Raw genomic sequence first — 27868 nt, 5'->3', positions numbered from 1 at the left:
GAGCCCTGTTTGAAAGGAGAAGGGAATCTCACGTGAGCAACCCCCCCCCCCCTCCTGTGAGTGCCCGGATAATATTTTGGGACAATAACCATCAAGGAGCAAAAGGAGGTGGGTACACATACGAAGCCTCCCGGCTGGAGGGAGGAGGAGAGAAAAGCGGTTGAGAGGGGGGGGGGGGGGGGGGGGGCGAGAGGCAGCTTTGGTACAGCTGCTGATGCCACGGTCTGAGAGCGAGACAGACACGGACACGAGAGAGGAGGAGCTGGCACGTGTGGAGCGGTGTTGGCAACTTGTGGCCAGAGAGGACGGGAGGAGGTGAGGGGGGGTTGATTCACACACCCAAACAGCTGGACGGATGAGGAGGCACCAGGGACCACGCGTCATTCTCTGGTATGTTCACTGGTAGCGTGCACACTCCTACGCATGTACATCGTATACTCAGCGGTGGCTGTGAGAGGACAGAAAAACGCAACAGTGCATGCTGGCAAATCTTAAGGACTGACGACTACCCACCCTGACAAGTCTCCCTACTTCCCCTTAGATACTTACAGCCAAGGAAGCAGGACCAGGAGGAGAGATTGTGTGCGTGTGTGCGCATGGTCCTGCTTTTATTACTATTTATATCCCGTAATAACATTCATTTATAGCACTGGAGGCATTTCATAATGGGTTACGTAGGTTGTGATGCATGTAATTAAATCTCTACTGGTGGAACGTTGCCATGTTTCCTTTTTGCCGGACAAATAAAACCTTTTGATTTAACACTTTTTTTTTTATCGCTGTAACATTGCTCATTGCTCATCAATTTTTTGTCGTGAGTCATTTGCATTCATAAATTGTGCTCACCGAAAGCGTCTAAAAGGATTAAACTTGCACGGCTGCTGTTTGTGCACTCTGATCTGAGACATGTTTGCCCATGCTGCACTGCAGGATGTGTTGTAACATGACATGTGTTATTTCATGTTGAGGCAGAGGGCGCATGGCTTATTACAGCAGGTTTGGCTGTATTACCCCCCCCCCCCCCCCTCCCCCTCTCTCGTTCTATCCCTCTTTTTCCACCATCTTCCTCTTTTCTCCGTTTCCAATTATAGGCTGTCACCTCTCCCTCTGATCCTATCTGCTGTTTCATTCGCTCTCTAAGCAATTACCTTTACCTGCCTCGGCCCCTCCGGACAGCACGGCTGGTTAGTTTCACGTCAGCCTTTTCCTCAATCAAAGTGAAGGATGGGTGGTGATATCATGGCCATTTTTCTTACGGTCGCCCCAACTTTATCAGAGAGCAACTTCAGTTAAGCCTAATCCAGGCGGCCCCCTTTTTTTCATTATCGCATCACGCATAGATCAAGAAAAGATATGTTAATGTTGGTTTTATTTAGCGTGCCAAAGAACTACGCCTCTAATCGTGGAATCAGCTCGTTATTTCCTGCTCCTCATTAACTTGTTTGGGTTTCTAACTTTATCGCTGTTCACAGTCTCGTCTTAAGAGAAAAACAGAAACCCAGACAGAGCCGGCGGCGGATCGCTCCCAGCGCTCGGGGCCAACTGGCTGCTGGTGTCTGACAGAGGAAAGACTTGCCTCCAATAACAACTTTTCTTCCCTGCTAATTTCTTTCAATCGTTTAACTTTCCAAGTTAAATTTAACTTAAAGCAGAATGAGGCGATGATAAGGCAAAGAAAGTTAAGACTGTGAAGGCAATGAGAGAACCGTGGTGAAAATGTTTCGCCCCAATGTTGACAGGGGCTGACTGCTGATTTCGGATAGTTTCTAGCCGGCCCTGAAGGAAGGTGGAGAGTGCCACAGCGTGCTCATAAGAGCTTCCAGACGCTTCTCGGAGGAAGATTTCTTTGTTATTAATCACATGGTTTGGTGATTTTTGTTCATCATTTGTGCCAGTTATGATAGTGTTGTCTCAAGTATATGTTATAAGTCCTCACTACCTACAAAGTGGATGGGGAAGAGAGAAGCTTAGGCTTCAAAACTCCTGCAAAACTTTCATCAGGCCAGTTTTACAGAACACAACTTAACTTTTTGGGTTTAGTTTCACTGATCATATCAACTTTGTTTTCAGCAGCCAAGCTCTAGATTCCTGATGCTCAGCATGTGATGGGTCCTATGGTGAGAGGATTTCATTGGGAAGATGGCCGTGGTTATGTGGGCGCGTCAAAGGAGCTTTGATCTCGGTGGTGCACAAGTGGTGTGTATGTGTGTGTGTGTGTGTGTGTGTGTGTGTGTGTGCATGATGGTTGACCTTGAGAAATGCACTAGCAACGTTCTTCAAAGATGTCCTGAGTGGAAGATTGCTGTGACGAAGGACACAACGGCCACAGCTATCTACACACATACACACACACACACACACATGCAATAAAAGATCAGTCTTTATTAAGCTGTGGGATTACAGTACGGAGCCTTGTGGTTGTATTGAGTTTGGGAATGATTGAATCTTTTCAAATGACAAGAATCTTAGAGAGAATCGTCTCGCTTTCTGTTAAATACCTCAACACCATTTTGACCAGAAACTACTCAGCCAGGTAAAGATTAATTTATAAATCAGAATGGAGAAACATTTCAGTGGTTCTTTTCTGTCAATTAAATTCTAATATATATATACTGTATATTTCTCTACTTTATTTAAATAGTTTAGATAGACAGTACGAAATGGCTTCAACTTATTCGAAAGAAAGCTTCTTACTTCAACACCTCACCCTCAGTCTTATTAATGAGGTTTCTTGTTCAACGGCTGCAAGCAGACAAACAACTGCCATTAATGCTACACTCTGCCAAAAGCCATTATACCACTGCTCCTGCATGAATATTCAAAGGCTTGGTGAAAATCCACTTTGGTTCTCACAAAGGAGACAAAGGCAGCATTTTTAACCTTTAAGTTAAGCCTTGAACGAACGCTGCCATGTTGCTACTAGCAAGACTATTCCCAGTTCAATCAGTAGATGTACTGGTTCACTGGTTTTAAAGCAGCAGGATGGCGCAAAAACAACCTGATCACTACTATTTACAATCGTGTAGATGTGAAGAGACATGCAGGTTTTGAAACCAAAAAGAACCAATCTCACGACCAGACTTCCATCTTCTCGTTCGTAAAAAGAAAACTGAGTGTGTCGACATCCTTTTCTGACTCTCTAGTTTGAATTTCTTCAGACCTGTAATGATTTTGGCCTCATCTGTTTGTGCTGCTACCACTTTTGGATGGGTATCCAAAGATATTCAAAGATAGATTCGATGAGATTCAAGTATTTTGAAAAATGTCACATCCTACTGCCAAATATTAGTTAAAATAAATGCTTGTTAGATTAAAAAAAGCATCCTTTTGCATGTTAATAATCTGTTTCTATGTGTTAGGACAGTAGACTGAATGACAATAGAAATGGTGAGCGTGTTACAGTAACCATATCTGTCATCGCTTGTGTTATTGTTTTATTATTTAGGAGTCGGCTGAAATCTTCTCCCGTGTGAATCATGTAGCTGTTTGTGTTTGGGAGTTGTGTCGCTCACCTTGAGCGATGAGAAGCAAAGCTGAAGAAGAACAAGAAGTAAATGAGATTCAGCCGTTATAGTATATCTATCAAGTCTGTCTTTATATTGTTATATCTATCATATCAATCTAGGGTGAATTCCTCTGATGCAGTACTATTAAATGATTATCATGAGCAATAAATTGTCAGTGTGGGAGCATTGGGGATATCTAGTAAATGACAAGGGAGTAGGAAGATAAATATACAATTTACAAAGGAGGTCAAAAAGTGCTTCAATTTGAATATTCACCAATTCATCTCTTCCATGCCCAGTACTTAAATCAGCTGAGATAATACGCTTAACCAAAACAGTTGCGAAAGTTGATGATGGGTATAAATATTTTGGTTAGAATAAAATTTGAATTATTATGACTCAATAATGGTCATTTCTAAATGTCACATCGTCACATGTTGTGCTTGAGTTAAGGGTTCATTTTTGTCAGACCTCATTAGATGTTGATTTGGGTCGGCAAGTTAGCAGCTCTGCTTCCCGTCACTTTGCAGATGTAAATGCAGGTCAATGAGATTACCTTACACGCAAATTGTGTGAGCGAAAGTACACCCATGCATCTATAATGAATTGAATGTTGTGCAGATAAAATAATATCCTCTTCCTTTTTAATAATGCAACTCTATTAATGATCACACACTCTAATTTCTTCACTCTTCACTCCTCTCTCTTTCTCTATTGTCTTCCCCTTTAGCTGAATGTGTGTGTACATACGTGAGTGGGGGGGAGATGGAAATCTGTTTTAGTTGTTTTGATTCTGATTTAATTTGAATTGTGATAACAGCACACTGCTGTATGCACATTTGAAAATGCACACAAAGTTGAGGCTAGTTATTTTAATGACCGCAGTGTGCATTCCAATGTGTGCATTGTTGTGGTGCGTGCGTGTGTGTGTGTGTGTTACCATCCAACGCCATCTGTGGAACAGACCTTTGGGGCGGACCTTATTCATTCATTAACTTTCGCCGCATGACTAAAGGCACGAGCACTGTTAAAGCGTGTCTGTGTGTGAGAGCTCATCTCCCGTCCTCCCTCTTGTCTTTCTCAGCCTCGCTCTCTTTCACTCTTTCAGCTGTGATTGTGAGTGGACGAACAGCCTGCTGATCCGTAAGGACTCTGCTTGATTAATGCTGTATTGCTATCTATTGCTCCTCCGGTCCCAACGCTTGTTCACGCACGATGCGGACCATGTTTTCGTGCGATGTGGGAATCAGCGCTCAGCTAATGGCTGTGGTGAAGTGTCGTGACCTCGTCCTCCAAATTAGATTTTAATGAGTCAAGTATCATTTCTTATGTAACGCTCTCTGCTCCACGCAGAAGTTAAAATGGGCTGCCCTCAATGAAAGCATGAAAGAAAGGGTCAGGAAAGTCATGCTTTGCCATTCCAGCTGAAACACTGAACATATTCACAGGTATGTTGTCTTATTCAGTGTATGCTTTGCACACATTATCACCTGAATATGAGATTTGTCGTGTGAGTGTTTTTGTTACCTTAGAATGGGCCGTTTATACCTACATGTTCTGCAGGACTCCTTCACAGAGACGTTGCTATTGCAGCCTAGAGAAGTCAAACCAAACACCGGATCTACGGAGGGCAGATCATGTTTCACGTCACCCACAGTTATTCTCTAACAAATGCCTGCCACTTGGGAGAAGTACCTTTCAGTTGCAATCTGCAACCTCACCACTAGATGCTGCCGAATACTTAGCTCTTCAACTTTAAAAATGTAGAATTCAGCTTAAAAAGTGGGCTCTCAAATGTCAGTCAACTACTGCGGTTGGAAACGCTCCACCCAAAATCATTTTTTATCTTCATTTTTCAAAAGAAGGTAAAAAGGAAAATACTGGTATACATATATATTTATTTATATATATGTATGAATACATTAACATTTTTTCAGAAAATGCAGATACAATTATGGTGCAGTTCTAACATTCACATTGTATTTCATGGGTGACCCAAAAGCTCAATTTCACTTAAACAGTTGCTCAAAGGCATTTATCAGTCGGAGATTCCATTTTAATATGTAAAAAAAATAATTTGAAATGATTTACATTTTTCTCACATTAAACATCCACCCTGCTATGGAAATAATTAGTTTATGGACACATTTTCATAAAATGTCCTTCAACACTGACCTCTTATTCGACACACACACTTTCACAATCGCAGACTCTCACACACAAACATACATTCCGCTCCAAGGGAGCACAGATTCAAACATGGTTTCTGCCTCAGTGCCACACAATCAGGCTTGCAGCCCAAGGACTGTTCCCCATTGGTGTGAGTGTGTGTGTGTGTGTCTGTGTGTGTGTGTGTGCTACATAGACATACAGAGGCACACTGTGTGTCAACCTTGCCACAGGACCGGAGGCATGTGGAAGTCACTTGGGGATGGCAGCACATATGTGTCATTTTGTCCTTTATATGTGTCACGTATGATGAAGAGGCCAGCAGTCGAGCAACTGAGTGAGTGTATACAGTATCTGTTAAGGCTCCTGTGGAGCTAAAGGTTAGTCGCCTCTCTAAAAAGAAATCCCTCTTTTCTTGGCCTCTCCTCTTGTTTGTACAGCGAAACCCTTTTGAATAATCTGCTACATTGATCGCGTCGATCAACCCAATAGAACTGCCCGAAGAATTGTTGCCCCGTCCTTTGATAGCACTTGAAAATGAAGAAGAGAGGCTGCATCTTTGGATTGTAAATGTAAAACAAAGATGGAAAGACGTGCTGCGTTTGCCGGCTTGAGGAAGAGGAAGAGGAAGAGGAGGTGTTGCTGACTCAGTGTGTGTTTGGTGAGGAAAGAAGCCTGTGCGTCTTTGTCCTCTTGCCTCCCCTTATTTTACTTCTAATTTTACTTCTACTCGCACACGGTTGAATCGATCCCAATACTTTTTTTTCTAGTTTTAGCTGTTTTAAGTTCTCATGCATGATAATGCAACACTCTCTGTAGGAGACAGTGTCACGTCCAAAAAGAATGTGAGATGTTGTACGAACGATCGAAGTTCCTGTCCTAGAATCTGACATGAAATACTGTCTCATATCTACGCCAATACAGTATTTATAAACGAGGGATTCACTCCTCTCCTTTTGGTTTCCGTCAGCTTCACTCTCAGCTGATCCCGGGTTAATGTGTCATTACCATCTGTGTGCGTGTGCGTGTGTGTGTGTGTGTGTGTATTTTAAGGGAGAAGCTACTGAGACACATTTATATCAACCACGCCGATCCTTCTCCATTCTTGCTTCCTCCACCCACTGTTTCTCCTCCTTCCTGTTTGTGTCTGTCTCATCCTTGTTTTACACTTTACGGCGTCTCCCCGTTACTTCCCCTCCCTGCTCCCATCCTCCCCCCCTTTAAACGCTGTGTCATGACTTTATGATATGAATCCAAATAGGGCAGTGACTCTTTGTCCCCATCGCTGCATGTCACTGGTCTACAAAGGAATAATTCACCCACTGTAGGTGAATTTTGGATCAGGGGAAGAAAAAAAAAACGAAAGCAAATCTGGAACCGCCTTATTCTGGCTTTTATCAAATGGCGAGCTGTCAGCGCAGAGTCAGCGCTTCTTCTGCCTCTCTTCTTTCTCTCTATCATTCCTCGCACTAGTTCAATCACCATGACAAGAAGAGAAAACCAAAATCTTCTGCTCTGTATCCTGTATAGTTATCAATGCATTGTCAGCCTTGTTTTTTCGTGCTTGTCCCTTTCTATGTCGAAATGGTACGTGTGTGTCTACACATGTTGTGTTTTGTTTCTTCACGATGTTTGCTGATAGGTTTGTGCGCCTTCAAGTTCTAAGCCCTGAGGTTGCTTGTCCGTACCTCGATGGTGATCATGGATCCTGTCTTGCACATCTTTGCTGAACAGCTTTGATGGCATAGCGTGCAACAGTTTACTTCACCAGCTTTCCACTCAAAGACGGCCATTGATCTCCCGGCGGACACTTTCTGGTCTCAGGTGTCTTCAATTACCATTTGATGTCTTCCGTTTTAGATGTGGAGTAACACGTATTGAATGCCCTTAAAGGAGTTCCACCAGCTCTCAGTTTGCATTTTATACAGGGAGGAAATCGCAGGGTATGGGGCTAAAGTACTTATCTCTTCAGATCAGACGGCCTGATTGGGAGGAATAACAGTGCCACCGGGCACCAGAGGACCCGGCGAGGGGTGGGACAGAGGCCACCGGCTGGTCAACCCTGCGCCTATATATAGTCCTCGGCTGGACAAAAAGACAGACTTACAATCTCTGTGCACACATAAGATCAGTCCTGCGCCTGGATTCACACACATGGATGCAGGAGAACACTTGGACGATTATTCTCGGCCCCCTGGGGCGTCATTGAAACTTCTCAGCCGTGACCTCGCTAAGAGGGAGAGAGCGAGCGAGATGAGCATTAGAGAGCGAAAAAGAAAGAGTCCTTGAATTTTAAACCGGATGCTCCCTGGGGAGATCTCCCATCAGCGCTGTTTGTCTTCAATGCCAGAGTCCCACAGCTTGCTTTCGTAGCTCAAGGACCCTGACTGCTCTGATACTCCGTCACCAAAGCTCCTACATCACTTTTTGGGAGAAAGGTAATTTGATGAATCAATGGCGAAGGGGTTCTCTAATCCGGTTTTAGCACTGGATAATGACATTCCTCCAGCAGAAGCCAATTCTTCTAGAGCAGAGGATGTACCAGAGGATAAATGTCCCTATCTGTTATCATTAACGCAATCACGCTTACATCTACATCATCCCTATAGCAGCATGTGTTTCTTGCAGTATGGGTTTCATTCCTGTAGTTTTATCCCCCATTTCTGAAAGTCATGATAACGTTGCATTAACACAGGTGTTTGTTGAGAACTGAGAACACTGCAACTATGTTGCAGACAGGTCATGAATAAAGCAACACGTAAATCAAGTGTTGAAGCTAGCAAGACATACATGCTTAAACAATATGAAGTACCCTGATGCGGGCCTTTTCAGAGCCTCAGGGAGTTCATTTCATCTCTAGTAGTACCATTTTACTTGCGCTGGGTGGTGGGAGGTGGTGGTGGTGGGGGGTTCTTAGCAATGCATATAAACATGCATACAAATAGGGTTTGGGGGCTTTTGGTCATAGCATTCGGTCTTCCGGTTCATTTCTTGACCTTGGGAGGTGTTTTAAGGTCAAGAATGGACTCAATAATCGTTTTTTTAAAGCTATTTATTTAGTGAGAAATAAGATGCTCATGGTGTCAGCCCCCTAAAAAATGAATAGGATCATATAAAAGTATAATTTCCTTTTATCAAAGTGCGTGGACATGGGCTGGCTGTCACAGGGCTGTGACTCCAGAGAAGCAAAATAACCCTGAACTTTCCCCAAATCTGGAAACCATTTCAAGCTCTTTCTATCTTTCTCTTCCTCAACGCATCTCTTCCTTCTCCTGCTTTCATCTATTTCCCTTCCTGTGTGTTCAGAATTTGTAGTGTGATGTACTGGGAGCCACAAGGTTGGCGGTTTGAATCCTGCCTGCCCCATGTGCCACGTTAAAGTGTCCTTGAGCAAGACACCCCCTGATTGCTCCCCAGGCAAAATGTGGCGCATGGGTTATAATGTAATGTAAGACGCTTTGGATAAAATTGTCTGCCATATGGTATGTCATTTCACCCTTTCCTCTGATATTTGTTGAATGACTTTCATGACCTTTACAAAAACTTCCTCCCCTTTGATTCCACTTCTGCTCCTCCTTCTCCTCCTCACAACAATCTGTTTCTTTTCACCATCTTGCTCTGCAGTGTTTACACAGCCTTCACAACCATGTGTGTGTCTACATGTGGGGGTTTCTGTATCCTCTTCAGGGATCTCTGGTGAGAAAAGGATCCAGGAAATGTGATTAGCACCTAATGTCTTGTGAAGTACCATTTTCTTACGAACACACAGAATACACACATGGGAGATGCTCTGTAGAACCACAAGCTGAACGGTTTTATCATTTTTCGAGGATTGACGCCTCTGTTTCCTCAGGACAAAGGATTTAGCTCCCTCTCTTTTATTCTGCATCTCCTTCCTTGTCACTCTCCCATTTCTCTTCCCACGTCATCCATTCCCTTTTTTTTCTTCCTTCCCCTCTATTTCTCTGGGATTCACACCCCCACCCCATCTTTCTGTGCCTTCATCCCCACATCTGAATCGGTAGCAACCGCCCCATTGGTTGAGCCGGCGGAGTCAGTATCACAGGCAGCCAATCAAATTTGGGGCTAACAAGGTCACTATTATCCATGAAGCACTGCAATTACTGTGCCGTCTACGCATATGCAATGCTTTCCCTGTCTCCGTACCTGTACAGCACAATTCTAGTGTACGTGTACAAAATCCTTTTTGGTTGTATAGTTTATTTACAGCAACAGCTTGACTGAGAGTGAAAGGTCATTTTAAATGCTGGGGGACCATTTGATGTCAAGTTATGCCCTTTCCACATTTCCTTTGAGCATTTTTAGGCAAAATACAATTTTAGGAAATGGAGCAGATGGAGAAACTGTTAGTGTCTGTGCTATTTGACATACAGTTTATGCATTCATGTCAAAGCTATGTACATATTCACTGAACATTCTCCCACATGTGAATCCGGCACCATGCTGCTCTTCAAAGGACTGAGAATGGAAAGCTGTCGCCCCATCCCCCCTTCGTTCTCCAACTCAATCCTTTTTTCGCTGTTTACTTGCCGCACAGACTGTTATATATTTGTACCAGTCAGTCAGCCGGGCTGCACTCAGCTTTCTCCTCGTTTCCTTCTTGAGAGAAATTGCCTTTTCACTCATTTTGTCCTATAGACATTGAATATTTGGAATATGACATTTCTCACAATGTGTTATTGAGAAACCTCAGGGTTCCTGGGCCTCTCTTCTGGCATCTGACTGAGCGTAACCTAATTTGCATCATTGGATTCACTCAACTGTGGAATAGCTTTGACCTTCTCCATTATTAGTGACAGATTGAGGCAGTCAAAGCGTCCTTCTTACCGCCCCATGCTCTTTCCCTCCTCTTTATATACTCATTTGTTTCCTGTCCTTCATGTCCATCCTCTCCCCCCCGATACCCCAAATCTATTAGTCGCTCACATTTGGTCCTATCACACAGCTCACACTTTTCCATTGTCAACCTCCTCCCTTCATTTTATTGTGATCACTCTTGAGTTGTTGTATTTGCGGTGGTATATATCGAGGAGGTGTCCTCTGTCTTTCACATATTTAACGAGACAGAGAATTTAATTCATTCATTTTCCTTCTCAACTCCGAAGGGATGACAAAAGTCACACTGTCACACATGCACACACACAAAGACACACAAAAGATTCAGGTAAAATATCCCCAAGGAAATGTTTTTCATAGCAGCAATCGCCCAGCTGAAAAGAAGACGTGATTTCCCTTCCCAACAACCAACCATCCAGATCCTCCCACCATTTTCTCACCTGGAAACTCATTAGCCTTTAGAAGGGAAATCACACCAGAAATGAACTCCTGTGGTATCCCATCCGGAATTCAATTCAGAACTGTGATGACGATCTCCTGTTTACGTGAAGGAGAGCTTTTTCTCTTCTTTGGCGACAACATAATACCTCAATTATAAACATGACCCACACAATGCCACATGAGCACTGCTACTACCGGTGAATATTCTGTGAGTATTGCACAAACGTGAGGAAATGGCTTAAGCGCTGACCAAGCTTTTTGGAAGCATGTCTCAGATAATTAATGAGTCATTACAATCCATGCGAATAATAAGGCCACACATCCCCAAAGGCCAAGACTAATACAGGGCTGTTCAGTCACTTGTCGGACCGTATGTCACTCAGAAAGATTGGTGTCTGCATGTCTGAAAGCTTTTTTTCCTCTAACCCGTCAAGTTTGATTAAATGATTTTGTATCTCCCTTCTATTCTTAACTATTTCCCTCTAGCTTGAACTCTTGCTCATAGTGTAATAATCAGGTGCACTTGTTGGTCAATTACACCTCAGAATAAACAATCGCCAGACAAAATGCTTTTTCTCAATAGTCTTATAAAAAGCTGTGTAAAAATAAGTTTACACACGTACATGCAAACAATTTGTGCAGCTTTGTGTAGCTTCAGCCGAACACGTATCCATTGAATAGATTGTAAGTCCTCTATCTGCCTACCAGCTGGCGGGTGTCCAAACGTCTGATATGCAAAGCGAGCGCCTCATCGCTCCTGAATAGACGTCATGAGGACATAAAACACAGATTGGCACACATACCGTTTCAACACATCGCAGCGATCTGCTCCAGAACAGAGAGATTTCTACTGAAAACTGTGGCAGCACGGAAAGTTACTCATCGCCCTTTGTTGTTTGTGCACTACTCTATATGTACTTGCATATATGTGAGTGTGTGTGTCCATTTTAAAATGTCTGTGTTCTCAGTATGTGAGTCCATGTGCTCAGGTATGTGAGTCCATGTGCTCAGGTTAGAGCCAGAGAAAAGCAGGTCAAGACCCTGCAGGGTGTTGAAATCATCAGAATAGCTTCTGCTAATTAAATGTTCCAGGCCTTTTGGTAAAACAAAAGGATCCATGTTACCTTAGGTGCCATTTACAACTGGAATCCTCTTTATTTTTAAAATATTACAAGTTGACTATTGACTATTACATAGAGTACAATAGAGTTTTAGTCCTACTGTCTATTGGAAAGGGACATTAAACATTTATAGGTCAATGAAAATAGACACTTACTTGAGACCAAAGCATTTCTGTGAACTTCTAAGTAGACATTTATGATGCTCAATGGATGATTTTTTGTGACGTTTGACTTTTTTTGTGAAATGAAAGACAAGATCTTGATCTACCTTTTTAAGTGCCAATTAGCCAAGTTGGCATGTTAGCACGCTAAACAACTGGATGGTAAACATCTAACAACCCTGTTAACATTGTCAGATGACGGTTTATGTATTTACAATAATCATGTCAATCCTAAAACACATTTTCTTTATCATGTTAATTCGCATGTTTTCAATAGTGGTGAGGTTAATTAGCTTCTTCATCCGAATGTTGAGGTGAAAGGTTTATGAAAGTTGTTGTATGTCTAAGTGTAGTGTCTTCATGGATGAATGGAAAGTATTTCTTCATTAATCTAATTGTGTGTGTGTATCATACGGGTCAGCGAAGCAAGGCCGCCACAGAGATGCCACAGTTGGTTATGATGCCACAGTTGATGTTGGTTCTACTTCTGAGAACAAATCAAGTTTGAAGTTATTCATTGGAGGCTGCAGTGTTTTGTTATCGTTTTTTTCCTTTAATCCTTCCATCGCTCTTTGTATACTTGGCACAACTGTCAAAGACAGGACTCTCTTCAGCTGTCAGATTACACCCAGAGAGAAAAAAATAGATAACAAAGACTGAGGGAGAAACGGAGACGGAGAGGGAGAGAGTGGGGTTCCACTTTAATCTATTTTGGATGCACAAGGGATTTCACGTAAAGGTTGAAATACCCATGCTGTGAAATCGGAGACACCGAAATCTATCTAGCGATTAGTTTTTGGATTATGAACACTTCCTACCAATTCTTTTGGTTGTGAGTCTCAGCAGATTGAAATTCATGTAGATAGAACATCCCAAATGTCCATAGAGGACACTCTTGCAAACGTGTCCATCAATTGTGTTTTTATTACCGTCTAAATCTAAACTCACATATATTGATAGATGATTGCAACACAAAAGTCTAAACAGTTTTTGGGAGGTTGTGTTTGTTGAGGAAGTTCTTTGAGGACTGATTCTTTCCCCCTTAATTAAAAAGTAGCACATTGTTTTTTTGTGTTTTGTGTCTTTTCTTGTAGTTTTTTTAGCTTTTGTTGTCCCTCTGTGGTTGCCACGCATTGTTCTTGATGCACTGTGCGTTCTCCTCAATGTGGTTACGGCTGACTTTGAAGCAGATGGAAAACAGAGGCTGGAGTTTGGCTTCCTCAACTCATGCCACTTTAGGCAAACCAACTCTTGGTGCTGTTGGCGCGTCAATGTGCTTCTAAGGAAAAATACAGACAGAAAATCACCACCTCAGGGCAAGTATTTTTTGGCCTGAGAGGATTGATTCTGACAGTGAGGATACGTTCCCTTGTATCCTCAGCTCAGCAGCCCTTCTACTCACTGGACACACATTCAGTGGCTGTGTGAAAGAGTGTGTGTGTGTGTGACATCTTTTAAACCTCAGAGATTTACAATTGAATTGCTTTGAAGAACCACATTTTTACTATTTTTGCTATTGTTTTGGGTGCTAAAACCTTCCCTTTCTTGTCAGAAAACCGGGGGGTTAAAAGGGGGGGTTAAAAGTCTTACGCCTGTTGCACATAGAAACACTGCCAACAGTAACGGGGGTCCAAGCGTACATTTTTGCATCACCAGAACATTACATCATCAATGCAACATGTGTTCTGACAGAAATAGCCAGAAATAGCCAATCAGAATCAAGTGTGTACCCCTTATGGGGCCTGACATTTGAAAATATTTTGCTTAAATAGTAGATATTCCATTAGTGTGTGCAATAAAACAATACTGCTGCAGTCAAGTATGAGTTTCTTTGTTTTTTGTGCTCTGATCAGATAAAGGTCAAACGAGGCAGGATGTCAGTCTCAATCAGTTCACACTCACTGCCTCAGTGAGTCAGGATTGTTAGAGGAAGAGGACGTAGCTGGGCCACAGAGCTTTGTCTTGAGTATCCTTTCTCTCTGCAAACAATTGCCGTGTCTTTTACTTTGCAAACCGCAGCCCACTGAACTGGTGTCATCTTTGAAAATGTTCAATTTTTCCTTAGGAGCCGTGATTAATGTTCAATGGGTCTTGCTGTAATGATGTAGACAAGAGCCAGCTCGTCCTGAGCAGGTATTAATATTCTGTTGATTCTTTCTGTGTTCTTTCCATCAGTTTTCATTCATTTGTGTTCCCGCTCCGGGCTTCGTACTCCTCGTCGCTGTGGGGCTCCTTGAGCTGTCTGCCGGGGCTTCATCCATTTATTTCAGCCTAATTATGTTGTGACGACAATGTTCCTTTGTCCTTATCAAGGCTCTGAGTTTGGGCGTTGATAGCTTAATGTGACAAAACTGAGCATTTCCAGGCCTAAAATCATTATTCTCCTCTTTGAACAAATTTACCCAAGTTGTCTTCCCCCCCATTTTGCCCCCTTCCTTCCTTCCCTCCTAAGCTGTACTCCACACGTGGCCTTGAAATGGAGTGACTCAGCACAGATTTAATATTGGACTTATAGCTCCTTAGCAATGGAAAGCAAGGACTGTCAGTTTTCCTCTGAAAAGTCAAGTTTGCTCCTCGGGTGGTTGGCGGCAATAAAATGTAAAAGCTCTCTCTAATCACCTGCTGACTGCTCGACTGCACCCACCTCACTGTTATTTATAGGTGATTTCATTCACTGCGTGTGTGGAGGTGTGTGTGCGTGCGGTGGTGGTGGACGGGTCAGTGTGTGTGTGCGTGTGTGTGTGTTTGATAGCAAAAGACAGACAAAGCTTAGGAACGAGGGATGTGGCGGTTTGAGGAGATCCACGCTCTGCTGGCCGAATATAAAGGCTCATAAAGGCTACCAGTCAACACGGATGACCTACTTACGGCCGGACACACTGCCACGCAAATACACACCAGACCTTGACCACCAACCTCGTTTTTCTCTACGTTTTTTCTTGGTGACTTTGTGATTGATTAATCAGGCGATACTGTCTGTGTTAACCAGATGAACCAACAGGTGTTTGAGACATCTGGCAAGCTGATGCCTGTGTGATTGGAGCAGGATGTTGTTCCCCAACATCTGTTCATCAGTTTGACTGTCAAAAGGTTAATTTTTTTTTACTGCAGTAGAGGTTTTTTTTTCTCTCCCAGTATTCTCCATCTCTGTGCATTGGCAGCTGGCTTGCTGCAAAATCTGTCAAGATAGTTGTCGGATTGCCACTGCCGTTGTCTTAACATCTGGCAAAAGCTAATTTACAGTTTGTGAGGTCGATACGGGGCCTCCTAGTGGGGTTGTATGTGTCTTGGTTGTCCAAACGCAGGAACAAGGACAGACTTACCCAGAGCTCTTTTGAAGCAGCAGAGAGACGATGTCACCAGCTGCTGCAACAAAAATCTATCGAAATCTATCTAGCGATTAGTTTTTGGATTATGAATACTTCCGACCAATTATTTTGTTTGTGAGTCTCCCTAGATTGAAATTCATGTAGATAGAACATCCCAAATGTCCATGGAGGACACTCTTGCAACATGTATCCAATCAATTGGGAGGTTGTGTTTGTTGAGGAAGTTCTTTGAGGACTGAAAGTAGCACATTTGTTTTTTATGTTTTTTAGTCTTTTGTGTCTTTTTCTTGCATTTTTTTTTAGCTTTTGTGGTTTTGTTGTCCCTCTGTGGTTGCCATGCATTGTTCTTGATGCGCTGTGCGTTCTCCTCAATGTGGGTACGGCTGACTTTGAAGCAGTTTGTAAACAGAGGCTGGAGATGCCTGCTGCAAGAAAACTAGAACAGCAACATTCTCTCTGTTTGCCATGGGAGGGAGAGTCAAGGTGTGTATTTATTCGTCCGCACACTGGTCTCCTCTGGGTCCGTAGCTTTAATGGAGCGTGTGATACAAAGAAACCTTCCTGTCCTTGAGACCAGCAGTGAGAACCTTGTCTGTTTCCACGTTGTCAGCTCACTGATTCATGCTGCGACTGCCAGTGATCCGTAGGAAGACTCTCATGGGGAGGACAGGCTGCATCCATCAACGGCCTGAACGTCGGGAAGATGTTGGCTGACACTATTATCCTTCCTAATATCAGATATCAGATCAGATATTTAAGACAGAGTGTACCCACTGTTGTTTCCCAGGGATCAGATTTGAATTTATGTGTCCAGACATTGCCAATTTATCCGAATGGGTTGTCACGGTAACCACGTAGGCGTCACTAGTGTAGCTATAGTGGTGACGCAGCCTTGCAACAAAGAAGCTTTTGGAAGAAATGGCCATGTCAGGGTGCAGAGCTACAACATCACATCAGACAGACTTTGTGACAGGGAAGGCTGGAAGGTGTTGCGATGGGGATGCAGCAGTAAGTAAAAGTGGCAGCAGCCAGCATGCACACAGCAAGTCCACACCTTATTATACAATTTGAGCAGCCAGAGCATATCAACAGCATCCCTAGAAATTGGATTAGAATCTCTTTTCAAATCACCTCCAAATATAGTTTGGATCTGATTTTTGAAAAATGTCATTTTGTGTTTTTTCCGGCGTCCTGAATTCCCAAAAATGAATCTTGATATCTTAAAAACAAACTAAAATTCAAACTTCATTCCAGCAGATTATCAAAGTCTGCTTTTTGGACCACAATTCGGGGAGTAAGTGATGAGGAAAATATCACCATGTCGTTATGTAGCTGGTGCTCTGCTGCAGATGTTAATCTTGTTTGAGTTTGTCTTTATAAATAGCTTGTTATTTGGCAACACCTGTATGCCCGTGTTTGTTTTTCAGATCTTCCGGTTAGTCTCCCGGGCTTTACTCCACAGAGACGCTGAGGTTTGCTGCTCTGTTGTTGTGGTCATGTGGAGTTGCTGCTGGTTGATAGTAGGATGCTGAGTTGCTGCTGAGAACTGGGTCAGCTACTGTGCCTGCGTTTGATTTTCCAGATGTGTCAAAAAATTAAGGGGCTGGCCACCCTTAGGCTTTGTAGATCAGAGACAAAATCTGTGTTTGTGTGGAAATATACATTCGCCATCATTTAAATTACATTTGAATCCCATTTAATTCTGTTTGATCCAACTGACGCCAACGCATTAAAATAAACGATCAGATAGGATTCAACGTTCAAGTCGCTCTTTTTAATATCCAACTTATAACAAGAGAGGCTTGCAAAACACACTGAGGGGAGAGTGGCGCCTCACTACTTTAACCGTTGGACTCGCCCTCTTAGATGGCCCATTGAGCACAAACCGGGCTATATATTATTAATCTCTTTCTTCCTTCACTGCCAGCATCAGAGTGCATTTTAACATGATACTCCCTTGTGATGATGATATATTATCTGATTTTTCACTTTGTCTGTAAAACAAACGAGCAAATCGTCAAGGGTTTAACGTCTGGGGTTTCCTGTGAGCTTTTTGAGCAGGAGGGGTTTTAACTCTTTTCACTCTTTTTCCTCAAGTGTAAAAGTATCTCCAAGTACTGCTAACTAGAAGGACACTGTGTTGTGTTCCAGATCTAATGCCAGGTGCTCTTTGACTGTCTCTGAGTTGGAAAAAGTGTGTGGGAGAAATGACAGGTTGCCTGAAGGAATGTTGAAGCATTAGTGATTCATCTCATAAGCGCACAAGGGGAACCAAAGCATTTTTTTATTCATACTCAGCAAAATGCCAAGTCCTACGCATACATGCACATACCTGACCAACCAGAGGATGCGACTTCATCAGTAAGAATGATTAAAAAGCCTATTTCTCTTCACATTTTATAGCGTGCATGACTTACATGCATAATGCGAAGGAGGAGGAGCTCAGACTGTGTTTATGTGTGCTGATGATAAATTAATTGTGTTTGTCAAAATGGAGCAGGCGGTCTCAGTGGTGTCAGGAGAGCTATGGAGGTGCAACGAGCGGGAATCAGCTGAAACAGGAAGCAGGAATCAGATGGCTCCCGGTCTCCATGAATATACATAAATATATATATATATATGAATTAGTGAAAAGACAAAAGATCTTGAATACGTTACATGGAGCCGTGTTCCTGCGTTATGATGTCGCCATTTTAATGCCGTGTCATGATATATCTCAAGTTTCCACAGCGCACAATGCAATATTACTGATAATGTACATCAATAGTTCATAGCCATGTTCATTTAGTTTTCATGAGCCCGGCAGAGAATCATTTCACATCCTCCCTCTCTGGTACAATTCATCATTCTTGTGTGTCCCATTTCTCCGCTCTCTCTTTGCTTCTATCCTGTTAATATCTGTCTCACCTTGCAGGTGTATGGTGCACTGACCCTGCCTTCAACAGGCTAGGAGTTGGAGGACCAGGGTCATGACCAGCTCTCCTGGCCCTGGTGGGCGGGCCTTAGTGCCATGGCCATGGGTGAGTCGGTGGCTCTTGGCTGCTTCTTTGGTCGCCGTCATAACCTTCACGCTGCCAGGAAATAGCGAGGCCTGTCCGCCCCGGTGCGATTGCTCGGCTCAGCTGAGGTCGGTGTCGTGCCAGCGGCGGCGGCTCACCAACATCCCAGAGGGCATCCCAACAGAGACAAGACTTCTGGACCTCAGCAAGAACCGGCTCCGCTGGGTGCAAGCAGGTGACCTGGCACCGTATCCGCGGCTGGAGGAAGTTGACCTCAGTGAGAACCTCATCGCCACATTGGAGCCCAATGCCTTCGCCAGCCTCCAGAGTCTTAAAGTGCTGAAGTTAAGAGGAAACCAGCTGAAGTTAGTGCCCATGGGGGCTTTCGCTAAACTGGGCAATCTAACCAGCCTAGACCTGAGCGAGAACAAGATGGTGATTTTATTGGACTACACCTTCCAGGATCTGAGGGGCCTGAAACATTTGGAGGTGGGAGACAACGACCTGGTTTATATATCCCACAAGGTAGGTTGTACAGCTCATTGTGTATGTAATAGCTGTGTCACTAATCTTATCTTTTTTAACAAATCCCAGGAAATTAGATCCAGACAATCTCTCTTTCGTAATGATGGACAAAACTTTTGATTCTGAATAAACATAACATTGCATAAACATTTGGAGAAAGGGACATGTTGGATAGTTGGATGAGGATCAATTAAACTCTCAAGCCATATTTAATTGTTCAACTATTCCTTAAAAAGGATAACTGAAGCTTGTGTATACAGTTGTACTTTTTGAAATATATTCTACCTTAGGTTTCAAACCCTTTTATCACTTCTATCTCCAGGCATTCTCAGGGCTGCTGGGGCTTGAAGATCTCACGATCGAGCGCTGCAACCTGACATCCATCTCTGGCCAGACCCTGTCATACCTGCGCAGCCTGGTCACCCTTCGCCTCCGTCACCTCAGCATCATTGCTCTGGACGACCAGAACTTCCGCAAGCTGTCTAACCTCCGGGCTCTGGACATTGATCACTGGCCGTACCTGGAGTACATCTCTCCTCTTAGTTTCCAGGGCCTGGACCTCCATCGGCTCTCCATCACCAACACCAACATAACCTCTGTCCCCTCCAGTTCCTTTAAAAACCTGGTGCATCTCACCCACCTGAACTTGTCCTACAATCCCATCACCACCCTAGAGCCCTGGGCCTTCAAAGACCTGCTGAGGCTGAAGGATCTCATCATGGTAAGCACAGGGTTGATGACAGTGGAGCTCCATGCCCTCGGAGGCCTTCGACAAATCCGGGTCCTCAACTTCTCCTCCAACGACCTGCAGACTCTTGAAGAGGGCTCCTTCCACTCTGTCAACAGTCTGGAGACCCTCAGAGTGGACGGGAACCCCCTGATGTGTGACTGCCGTCTTTTGTGGATCCTGCAAAGACGCAAGACCCTCAACTTTGACGGCAGAGTGCCGGTGTGTGCCGGGCCGGTGGAGGTGCAAGGGGTCAGCCTCAGCACCTTCACCGATTCTGCACTCTTCGATCACTTTACATGCCAGAAACCTAAGATACGCAACCGTAAACTACAGCAGGTAATGAAGATGGCTGCATTTAGTTTTGATATTTAGCCAAACTTTGATGAATGCTTATTGTTTAATAATTGAGGTTACTCAACCTCCTTCTACAAGCACAAAAAGCATTGTTCTGTGGTATTGCCAGATTTTTGTTGTGCACTCTCCTGCGTTTATTAGTTCATGCCCTCCTTTCCTACCCCTTTCACAGGTGATCGCTCGCGAGGGCCAACCTGTGAGTTTTCTGTGTCGTGCTGAAGGAGAACCTGCCCCTGCTATTATCTGGATTTCCCCACAGCGCAGACGGATAACAGCCAAAAGTTTAGGGCGCATCACTGTTCTCTCTAGCGGTACCCTGGAGATCCGCTACGCGCAGCTCACTGACAGCGGAACATACATCTGCATCGCCAGCAATGCCGGAGGAAATGACACCTACTTTGCCACACTCACAGTGCGCGGCCAGCCACTCGACGCGGCCTCGGCCTTCTTCCTGAACCGCTCGCTGTACAGCGGAGATTTCTTCAACGACACAAATCTGAACAACACGCGTGTTTTCCTCAAGTTCACCTTGGACCTGACCACCATCTTGGTCTCCACGGCAATGGGTTGCATCACATTCCTGGGAGTGGTCCTCTTCTGTTTCCTGCTGTTGTTCGTGTGGAGCCGAGGACGCGGCCAACGCAAGAACAACTTCACAGTGGAGTACTCCTTCCGGAAATCTGAGCCTGTCACCGGCAGCTCCTCGGGAGGCACCAGGAAGTTCAACATGAAGATGATATGAAACCACGCAGCCAGGGGTCCCGTGGGGGAGGCATGAGCACGTCCCAAAAACGTGTTTGACACGCGCAAACACACACAGCCACTGACTCGCATGAAGCGTTAAGCACAATAAAAGTTCGATTGGCTCCATTCAAAATGAAGTGCCCACAACAAAACCGGAGCCATGATATGATTTGGTTTAGGAATAACTAAATGACCCTGACCTCTCTGCCATCCAGTGGTTTTATTAAGCTTGTGGCGAAAAATGTGATACTTTTAAGAACTACAGTATTGATAGACATGAAAGGAGCTCACTAGTCATCAGTTCCTCGATAAGAATTGCAGAGTTAAGAATAATAGGAGCTAGGTTTTGGAATTTGGAATGATTACTATGCAATGGGATAACGGTGGCCATGTTTCTCTGTTAAGTGAGATTGGGAAAAACATTTCCTTTTCATTTAAATACTTTACTGTATTCTGTACAGTCAGGCATTTAAAAATAAATATTCTGCAGGGAGACCTGGCTACCTTCCATTTAAATAATTTGTGGCCATGCTCTTCTGCCCTGTTAAGAATCACGGATGTAAGTTGTGAGTTTGTGCCCCCAAATGTTTTTCTGTAGAAGATATAAGTCCTTTATATCAACCACGGCTGAACAGTGAGGCAGGTTTTTCATTAGAATAATTTTAAGTCAAGCTTAAACGCTGAAAAATACTAACTGACAATGAAATCTGATGAGAAGCGCTGGATTTGGACAATCCACATAAATTAAAAATAAACAAAAGATTTGGCCTTTTCTTCTTCGGGAGACTTTGCGACAACGTCAGCTGTGTGAGTTTGGGACGAGCGCACCGGCCGAGAGCTGCCGTGGCTGCCCGTGGCCCGGAGGGTTTGGTTAGGAAGTCAAGCCCGTCGATCACAGGCAGCCACTGTAACTATAGCAACCAACACCATAGAGAGCAATGGGGAACAGGCTGGTGGCCGCGGGAGAGTCGCCGGGTAGAAGGGAAGGGGAAAAAGAGCACCCTACACCCTACACCACAATCTCCATCGGTGCCGTTCCACCACCTAGGAGTGATTCAACCTGCCGGCCTCCACCTTCTGTCCCTGCCCTCTGCTGTGCTGGTGGACGCCTGACCTTCCCAGCGCTGCCGGGGGGGAGCAGCCCGGAGTGTCAGGTCACACTCAGAGACAGACAGAGAGGACAGGCAGTACCACTGTCAGGGTCTTCAAGTGATCACACACTCATTCTAGCAACATATGTACAGCACCTTTTCTCAGGAAAAGTCAAATAAGTATCCTGCCGAGTGTGTGTAGTAAAACATACACGCTCTGTTAAAATATTACATTCCAGCAATACTGTTTGTAGAGCCATAAAGCCAAAATTCATTCTCTAGGAGAGAACTGTAAATGTTTGAGTGAAGAAACAAAGCCATAGTATGTGTAGATGTTTTTTTTATAGCGAGCCGTGTGCATGATTCAGTTATATGATAATAACTATTGCTACTGCCATTTTACAAGCTGGTGGGATGATCACAAGACCATCTGCTGTCGCTGGCCTTGCATAAAGTTGCACCCCATGACACACATACACACACACAAACACACACACATACATGTGGTTAAGCCTCATTGAGGTTTTTGGGATTTATAGGAACAACAATCACACTTCAGTGACCATACAAACTGTTTAAGTGTGACACTGCTCTCTCTCTCTCTGTCTCTGAGACCGTCGGTGTGCGAATGTCTCTGCCCCCCTAGCCCAGTGCATCCCCCCTTCCTCACCCCCACCCCCACACCCCCACTGGGTCCTCCTTTGGGAGGGGTCCCTGGCTGGAGATCGAGGATTTGAAATGTAAATGAAGTTGTGTTAACCCTACCCACGCCATGTGCAACGTATAGTGGAGAGTAGTACTGTGGTTTTAAAACATCCAACAAAAAAATCTTCTTTGAAGTAGTCTGTTGCTTCTTGTTTCCCTTGTTCATCACTTTAATTCCCCCAATGGTTGTTCTCCGTGATCTTTAAACAGTTCACCGTCCTCCGTGTGGGACTGCCCTGTTCTCAACACCCATTGATCCCACACTTTAGACCTCGCTGGTGCCTGTTTGCACCTTGGTGTACACAATCAGCTGGAACACGGATTTAAGCGCCGGCTACCACGGTGCCACAAATTACATTAGAGTTGAATAGAATAGAAAGAACCAAACAAAGTTATTGTGGCTTTAATGTCTTTAAATATGCTGGATTGTTTTAACTTCTGAAGTCCATGAACCAGCTTTTTATAAGATAACACAAATATTTAACCACCCAAACTGACTCTTACATTGAGAGTAGTTGTTTGTCAATATTTAAACACCGTAACAGCCAGTTGCTGTTCTATTTCTAACATTATCATAAATACTTTAAAATGGTGTTATCTACATAAAAACACAACCTTCCCCCTTGTGTGTGTAGCACTTGGGTTTCTGTCTGTGTAGCTGTAATCACAGGCTGGGAGAGGCATGGTGGAATAGCAATTGGCTTTGCAAATGTTGTGTGTGTCATTAGGACGTGCCTTCTTTTTTTTGCCTACATTTAATATATGTTTGCATTTCGAAACCAGATAGCCGTAAATGGGAAATTATGAAGGACACAAACTTAGGGGAAAGTTAAGTCATGTGGAGCATTGCAACATTTTTAGGGGTCATACTACAGATAGTGGGGAGCCACTATCTAAAGTATGCCTACTATATTGTATAAAGATGAACTTACATTTTGGGAAATAATTTACCCAGACCTCAGAGTCTCAAAACTTTGTCTTAAAACATCTTTTTACAAACTCCCTTTTGTCCCCCGTGAGGGATGATGAAACCACGGCTTCTGTGTCAGGATGAATAACTCAACAGCTGTTAAACATTCATGAGGCCAAATGAGAATAGATGAACAAATTGGGCTGTTTCTCTTTTTTTTTTTTACACCGCCTCTAACAGTGTCAGCCGGCCATTTTGGTGTTGAGAACAGGAGGTCGCCTTCATGGACGGCTCCTCTCCCCTTCGTCGACCCCCCTTTGTGTTTCATTTCCCTGGTAATTCTCAGTGGAAACTAGGATTAGAGGACAGTGAGAATGTCCAGTGATTGTAGATGGCGTAATCGTGCAAACATCAATCACAAATGTAAGCGTAGATGAGGGTGTGTTTTGTTTTGTTGTCATCTTCTCCTCCTCCCCCTTTCTACCTTCCTCCACCCCTCCCCCCTTTTGTCCTGCCTTCCTCACACTTCCCTCCCTTGTTGTCCCTGTTCACAGTAATAGGCTGGATTATGGTTGTGTGGTAGTAGACACGTGTTCTGTGTGGTCGGTGAGTCCACCTCGTCGTGTTATGATTTGTTGCTCCTTTTGACGCCATTAAACATCGGCATCGGAGTGAAGACAAAAGAGGAAAGGGGTGACCCAGGTTCCCTAAAAAAAACAAAAAAAACATTGGTTCCCATTTCACATTCTACGTATTTCTAAAAAAAAAGCACTTCTGGAACTTTCTCGCTCTGCACAGCAACGTTCTGGGATCTTTCCCTGGATGTGAAAGCCAACAGACTATACTCTATGTGTTTTCTCTGATGATATCATGTCATACTTTAACTTTCAAATGGGGGGTTGGGTTGTTCTAATACTGTGACTGTGAGCCTTCACTCACTTTCAGCCTACTCTGGTCAGGGTTAAAAACAAGCATTTGCCTCTATTCAAGACAAACCTTTGAAATCTAGCAAAGGCTTTCAGATTTGCTGTTCTTCACCTCTCAAATTTTCTGCCAGATATCCTTTATCAAACACTAAAAATATATTAAACATTTTGAATTGACACACGTCAATGGCCATTGCCTCAGACATATTCTGTGTGTCGTAGATACCAGTGAAGCTGGAGCTTGATTCATTTCCTCAGCTGTATTATTGGAGAAAGTAGGCTGAGCGATCCCCTCCGCCCTCCTCCGCTGTGCCCTTGCATCGGGTTGATGTACTGTAGCCTAGACGCCCCATTTACAGCAGCAGCAACCTCACTACTAGGATGCCTTCCACTGGGTAACTCTGCAAAGACCCATGGACACGCCCACATGGAGACAAATCCTGAGACACCAATAATCATGGCTTATTTCTGAGCTGAGCCTAATGTGCTATTTGACAAACAGGACTGAATTTCTTCATGTATTTCTACTTGGTTTCCTCTCTGTTGCTCTTGCATTCGTCTCCTGCACCAGATCCGACAGCTGCTGTTTCGATTGGACTCAGTAAGAGTTGAATTATCAGAGCTGAGAGGAGCAGTAATGGGATGATGGAGAAGTGAGCTCGACTGATTTGGTGATTACTGGGTTCATTAATCTGGTTTCCATAGCATCCTTCCCCGTGACAATGTGTCATGCAAATACTAAAGACTGAATTTGTGGTTTTATTTTTGCATTTTTACATACCTGTTAGATGGTAGTTCCCTCTAATTGGACAAAGAAAACGTTAATACAAAGCTGTGACATACAGGTTTAATTGGGCAGGACATCGCGAAACGATTGTTTAAAGCATCTTGAGGAGTCAACTGCTTCATCTTAACCTTGACCAGGCAACTGCAATCCGCCCCCCTTTCTATGTGTCAATACTGGGCCCAAGTGGTCCATGTGAGTAACAGCAACAAAGTGGGACCATGACGCTGACATAACAGTATCATTGTGTGTGGTGGGGAAAACAAATGAAGCTCTGGGTCTCGTACAGTGAAACACTAACGAGAGCAAATGTTTGATTTATACGTCAGCGTTTTCATTTTTCTCACGGCCACAGCGTCGACTCCTCTCCGCTGTGGCTGCCCGGGGTCGTTGTTTACTTTCTCAGGCGTGCTGAGAAGAGGCCTCCATCCAATCAGAAACGTTCTGACCAGGCATCGCTGTGACTCTGTAGTTTTCTGACTCACCCACAACTCTACAAATAATAATAACAAAACAGTGACACCATGTCACATCATCATTCTTTCTCAATAATATGGCTGGTATAAGATGAGCTAATTGGCCTCAGATTCAATCGCTCTCTTTCTTTTGGTTTCAGCAGGTTTAATCTATGCATGCCTTTCGTATACAGTGATTGGTCTCTCAGCTACGCCGGTACGGAGAGCTACGGGGGCCGCGCTGCTGGCCATGGGACTGGTTGAAACAGACTCAATACGAGAGCAGGTGGGACCATTAAAGTGTTTTCGGTCTGGTAATCACTTGCACTTGCATTCACAAATATTTAAAGGAGTGTTCATCTTACAAATGAAGCATTTGTTTACTCGGGATGATTGTACTTTTACACATATCTATTCACACACAGAGGACATGGTAATCTGTAGATAAAACTATTGATATTCCAAGCAGGATGGTAGGACTGATCAATACCGTATGGGGATTGGATGATTAATGGCATACTTTCATTGATCTTGAACCTTGCCACTCTCCCAGAATCCCTCTGAAGTAGGAGCAGGTGAGCGGCGCTCTTACAGACCTGGTTAGCACTCATTCCTAGGTTTCCACATTACCTTCTTAGATGAATTTCCTCTTTTAAGAACGAGATGGTGCCAGATTTAGACTTTTTCTTTCCCAGGTCTGAGCCTACGTCACGCTCTTTTACCTCTCCCACACTTCAGAGGAAGCGGCCTCTGTGTCTTTAGCTCTGTATTTATTGGAGCCCTCTAACAAAATAGTTTCAGTTCCCAAATTGGCTAAATTATTTTTCTCTTCTCTGTCTTTCTCTTGTTTCTGTCTGTCTTTTCTCTCTTTCTCTCTTTCAACTTGGCGCCAACCTCGTTAAACGTTTTAGAACATTTTTCATGCACACAGCTGGTTTTGTAGCCTTTAGCCACAGTCATCACTGACCCCAGAAACCTAGGAATGGGTGCTGAGCGCTCCAATGTAATGCAGAGCTAAAAATGACCATTAAAGCACAAGATGGTTCATATTAGAGGCTGTCATACAGCAACTACCAAATTCCTCTCTGTTCCCTGAAACACCGGACTGTGCCAGAATTATAACATTTCAATTTTGCACCACGGTGTGTGGATCCTTGAGTGTAAAGAACAGGAACTGTATATATTAGAACTATTAGCCATATCATGTCATCAAATCTGTAGACCTCCTTGCCATGTCTGACAGAGGGAAATGACTGTTGAACTGTAAATAGTGTAGTTATAGTAATATAGGATTTAAAAGCTGTTTCTTTACTCCAGGGATCACGCGTGTTTTGCTCAGTCCCATGGCTGCTTGGTCTCAAAGGGAAAGATGAGACAATAACTCATATTAGTTCTTTTTTTATTTCGAATTTTTGTTTTATATACGGTCTGTCTTGTAAATTAACTCCTTTCATCATAAAAGCATGATGTTACTCTGTCAAAAGTGTCCAGTGTCTCTCTTCGCCTGCCGCTAATATACAGAAACCTCCACCACGTGGTCAATATAATTGTTTAATTTAAAAACCATGGGACCTGATCTGCTGCTATAACAGCATCCACTCTCTGCGGGGGCTTCCCACAAGATTTGCTCTCTTTGATCTGCCAAGTGTTCATGTTTTCTAAGTATGAATATGTTAGGATATTGTGATGTACATAATTGTATGACCAGATACACACAACAGTTAACACTGTTGTAAAATATTTAGAGTTGGTAAATGTATTTTAAAACTGTATTATTAAATTAGATTTTATTCTGTTGATTTTTACAAAAGCAGTTGATCATTTAAAAAAAAAAAAGATCCCAAAAACGATGTGTTCTATGATATTTATTCACAGAGTCCTTATGAGGACATAAAGAACAGAGCCAGTTATAATAGACCGCCAATCGCATTACTCACGCTTGATTGACAAAAGCTGGGATACAGTATGATTTTTTCCATGTTATAATGATGGACTATATATTTGTTTCCTTGGCTGGTTTGGAGTATTGTTCGAAGTAAATACAGTCTATTTTTGAGTGTA

General features: G+C 43.5%; 1 protein-coding gene across 2 annotated transcripts; it reads left to right on the top strand.

The window, feature by feature from the left end:
• Nucleotides 1–171: 171 nt before the first annotated feature.
• LOC119209306 (leucine-rich repeat and immunoglobulin-like domain-containing nogo receptor-interacting protein 3) lies at nucleotides 172–27868 on the top strand. 2 transcript variants are annotated; one of them, XM_037458533.2, is made up of 4 exons: nucleotides 172–390; nucleotides 18499–19108; nucleotides 19431–19829; nucleotides 20365–27868. In XM_037458533.2, the coding sequence occupies exons 2-4, from the start codon at nucleotides 18554–18556 to the stop codon at nucleotides 20932–20934; spliced, it is 1524 nt and encodes a 507-aa protein (XP_037314430.1). In that variant the 5' UTR covers nucleotides 172–390; nucleotides 18499–18553; the 3' UTR covers nucleotides 20935–27868. The 2 variants fall into 2 exon arrangements, with proteins under 2 accessions (XP_037314430.1, XP_037314427.1); XM_037458530.2 differs by having other exon boundaries at nucleotides 19431–20174.

This window comes from Pungitius pungitius, chromosome 15, assembly GCF_949316345.1.
Source record: "Pungitius pungitius chromosome 15, fPunPun2.1, whole genome shotgun sequence".
Lineage (NCBI taxonomy): Eukaryota > Metazoa > Chordata > Actinopteri > Perciformes > Gasterosteidae > Pungitius > Pungitius pungitius.
Note: the sequence above shows the minus strand (reverse complement) of the source record. Positions and strands in the feature narration are given on the sequence as shown.

Excerpts from the sequence above, each read along its gene's own strand:
- LOC119209306 (XM_037458530.2), top strand. The coding sequence starts at position 18,554 with ATGACCAGCTCTCCTGGCCCTGGTGGGCGGGCCTTAGTGCCATGGCCA. Across the intron at positions 19,109-19,430 it reads TGGTTTATATATCCCACAAG|GCATTCTCAGGGCTGCTGGG; the intron begins GTAGGTTGTACA and ends TTCTATCTCCAG. Across the intron at positions 20,175-20,364 it reads GCAACCGTAAACTACAGCAG|GTGATCGCTCGCGAGGGCCA; the intron begins GTAATGAAGATG and ends CCCCTTTCACAG.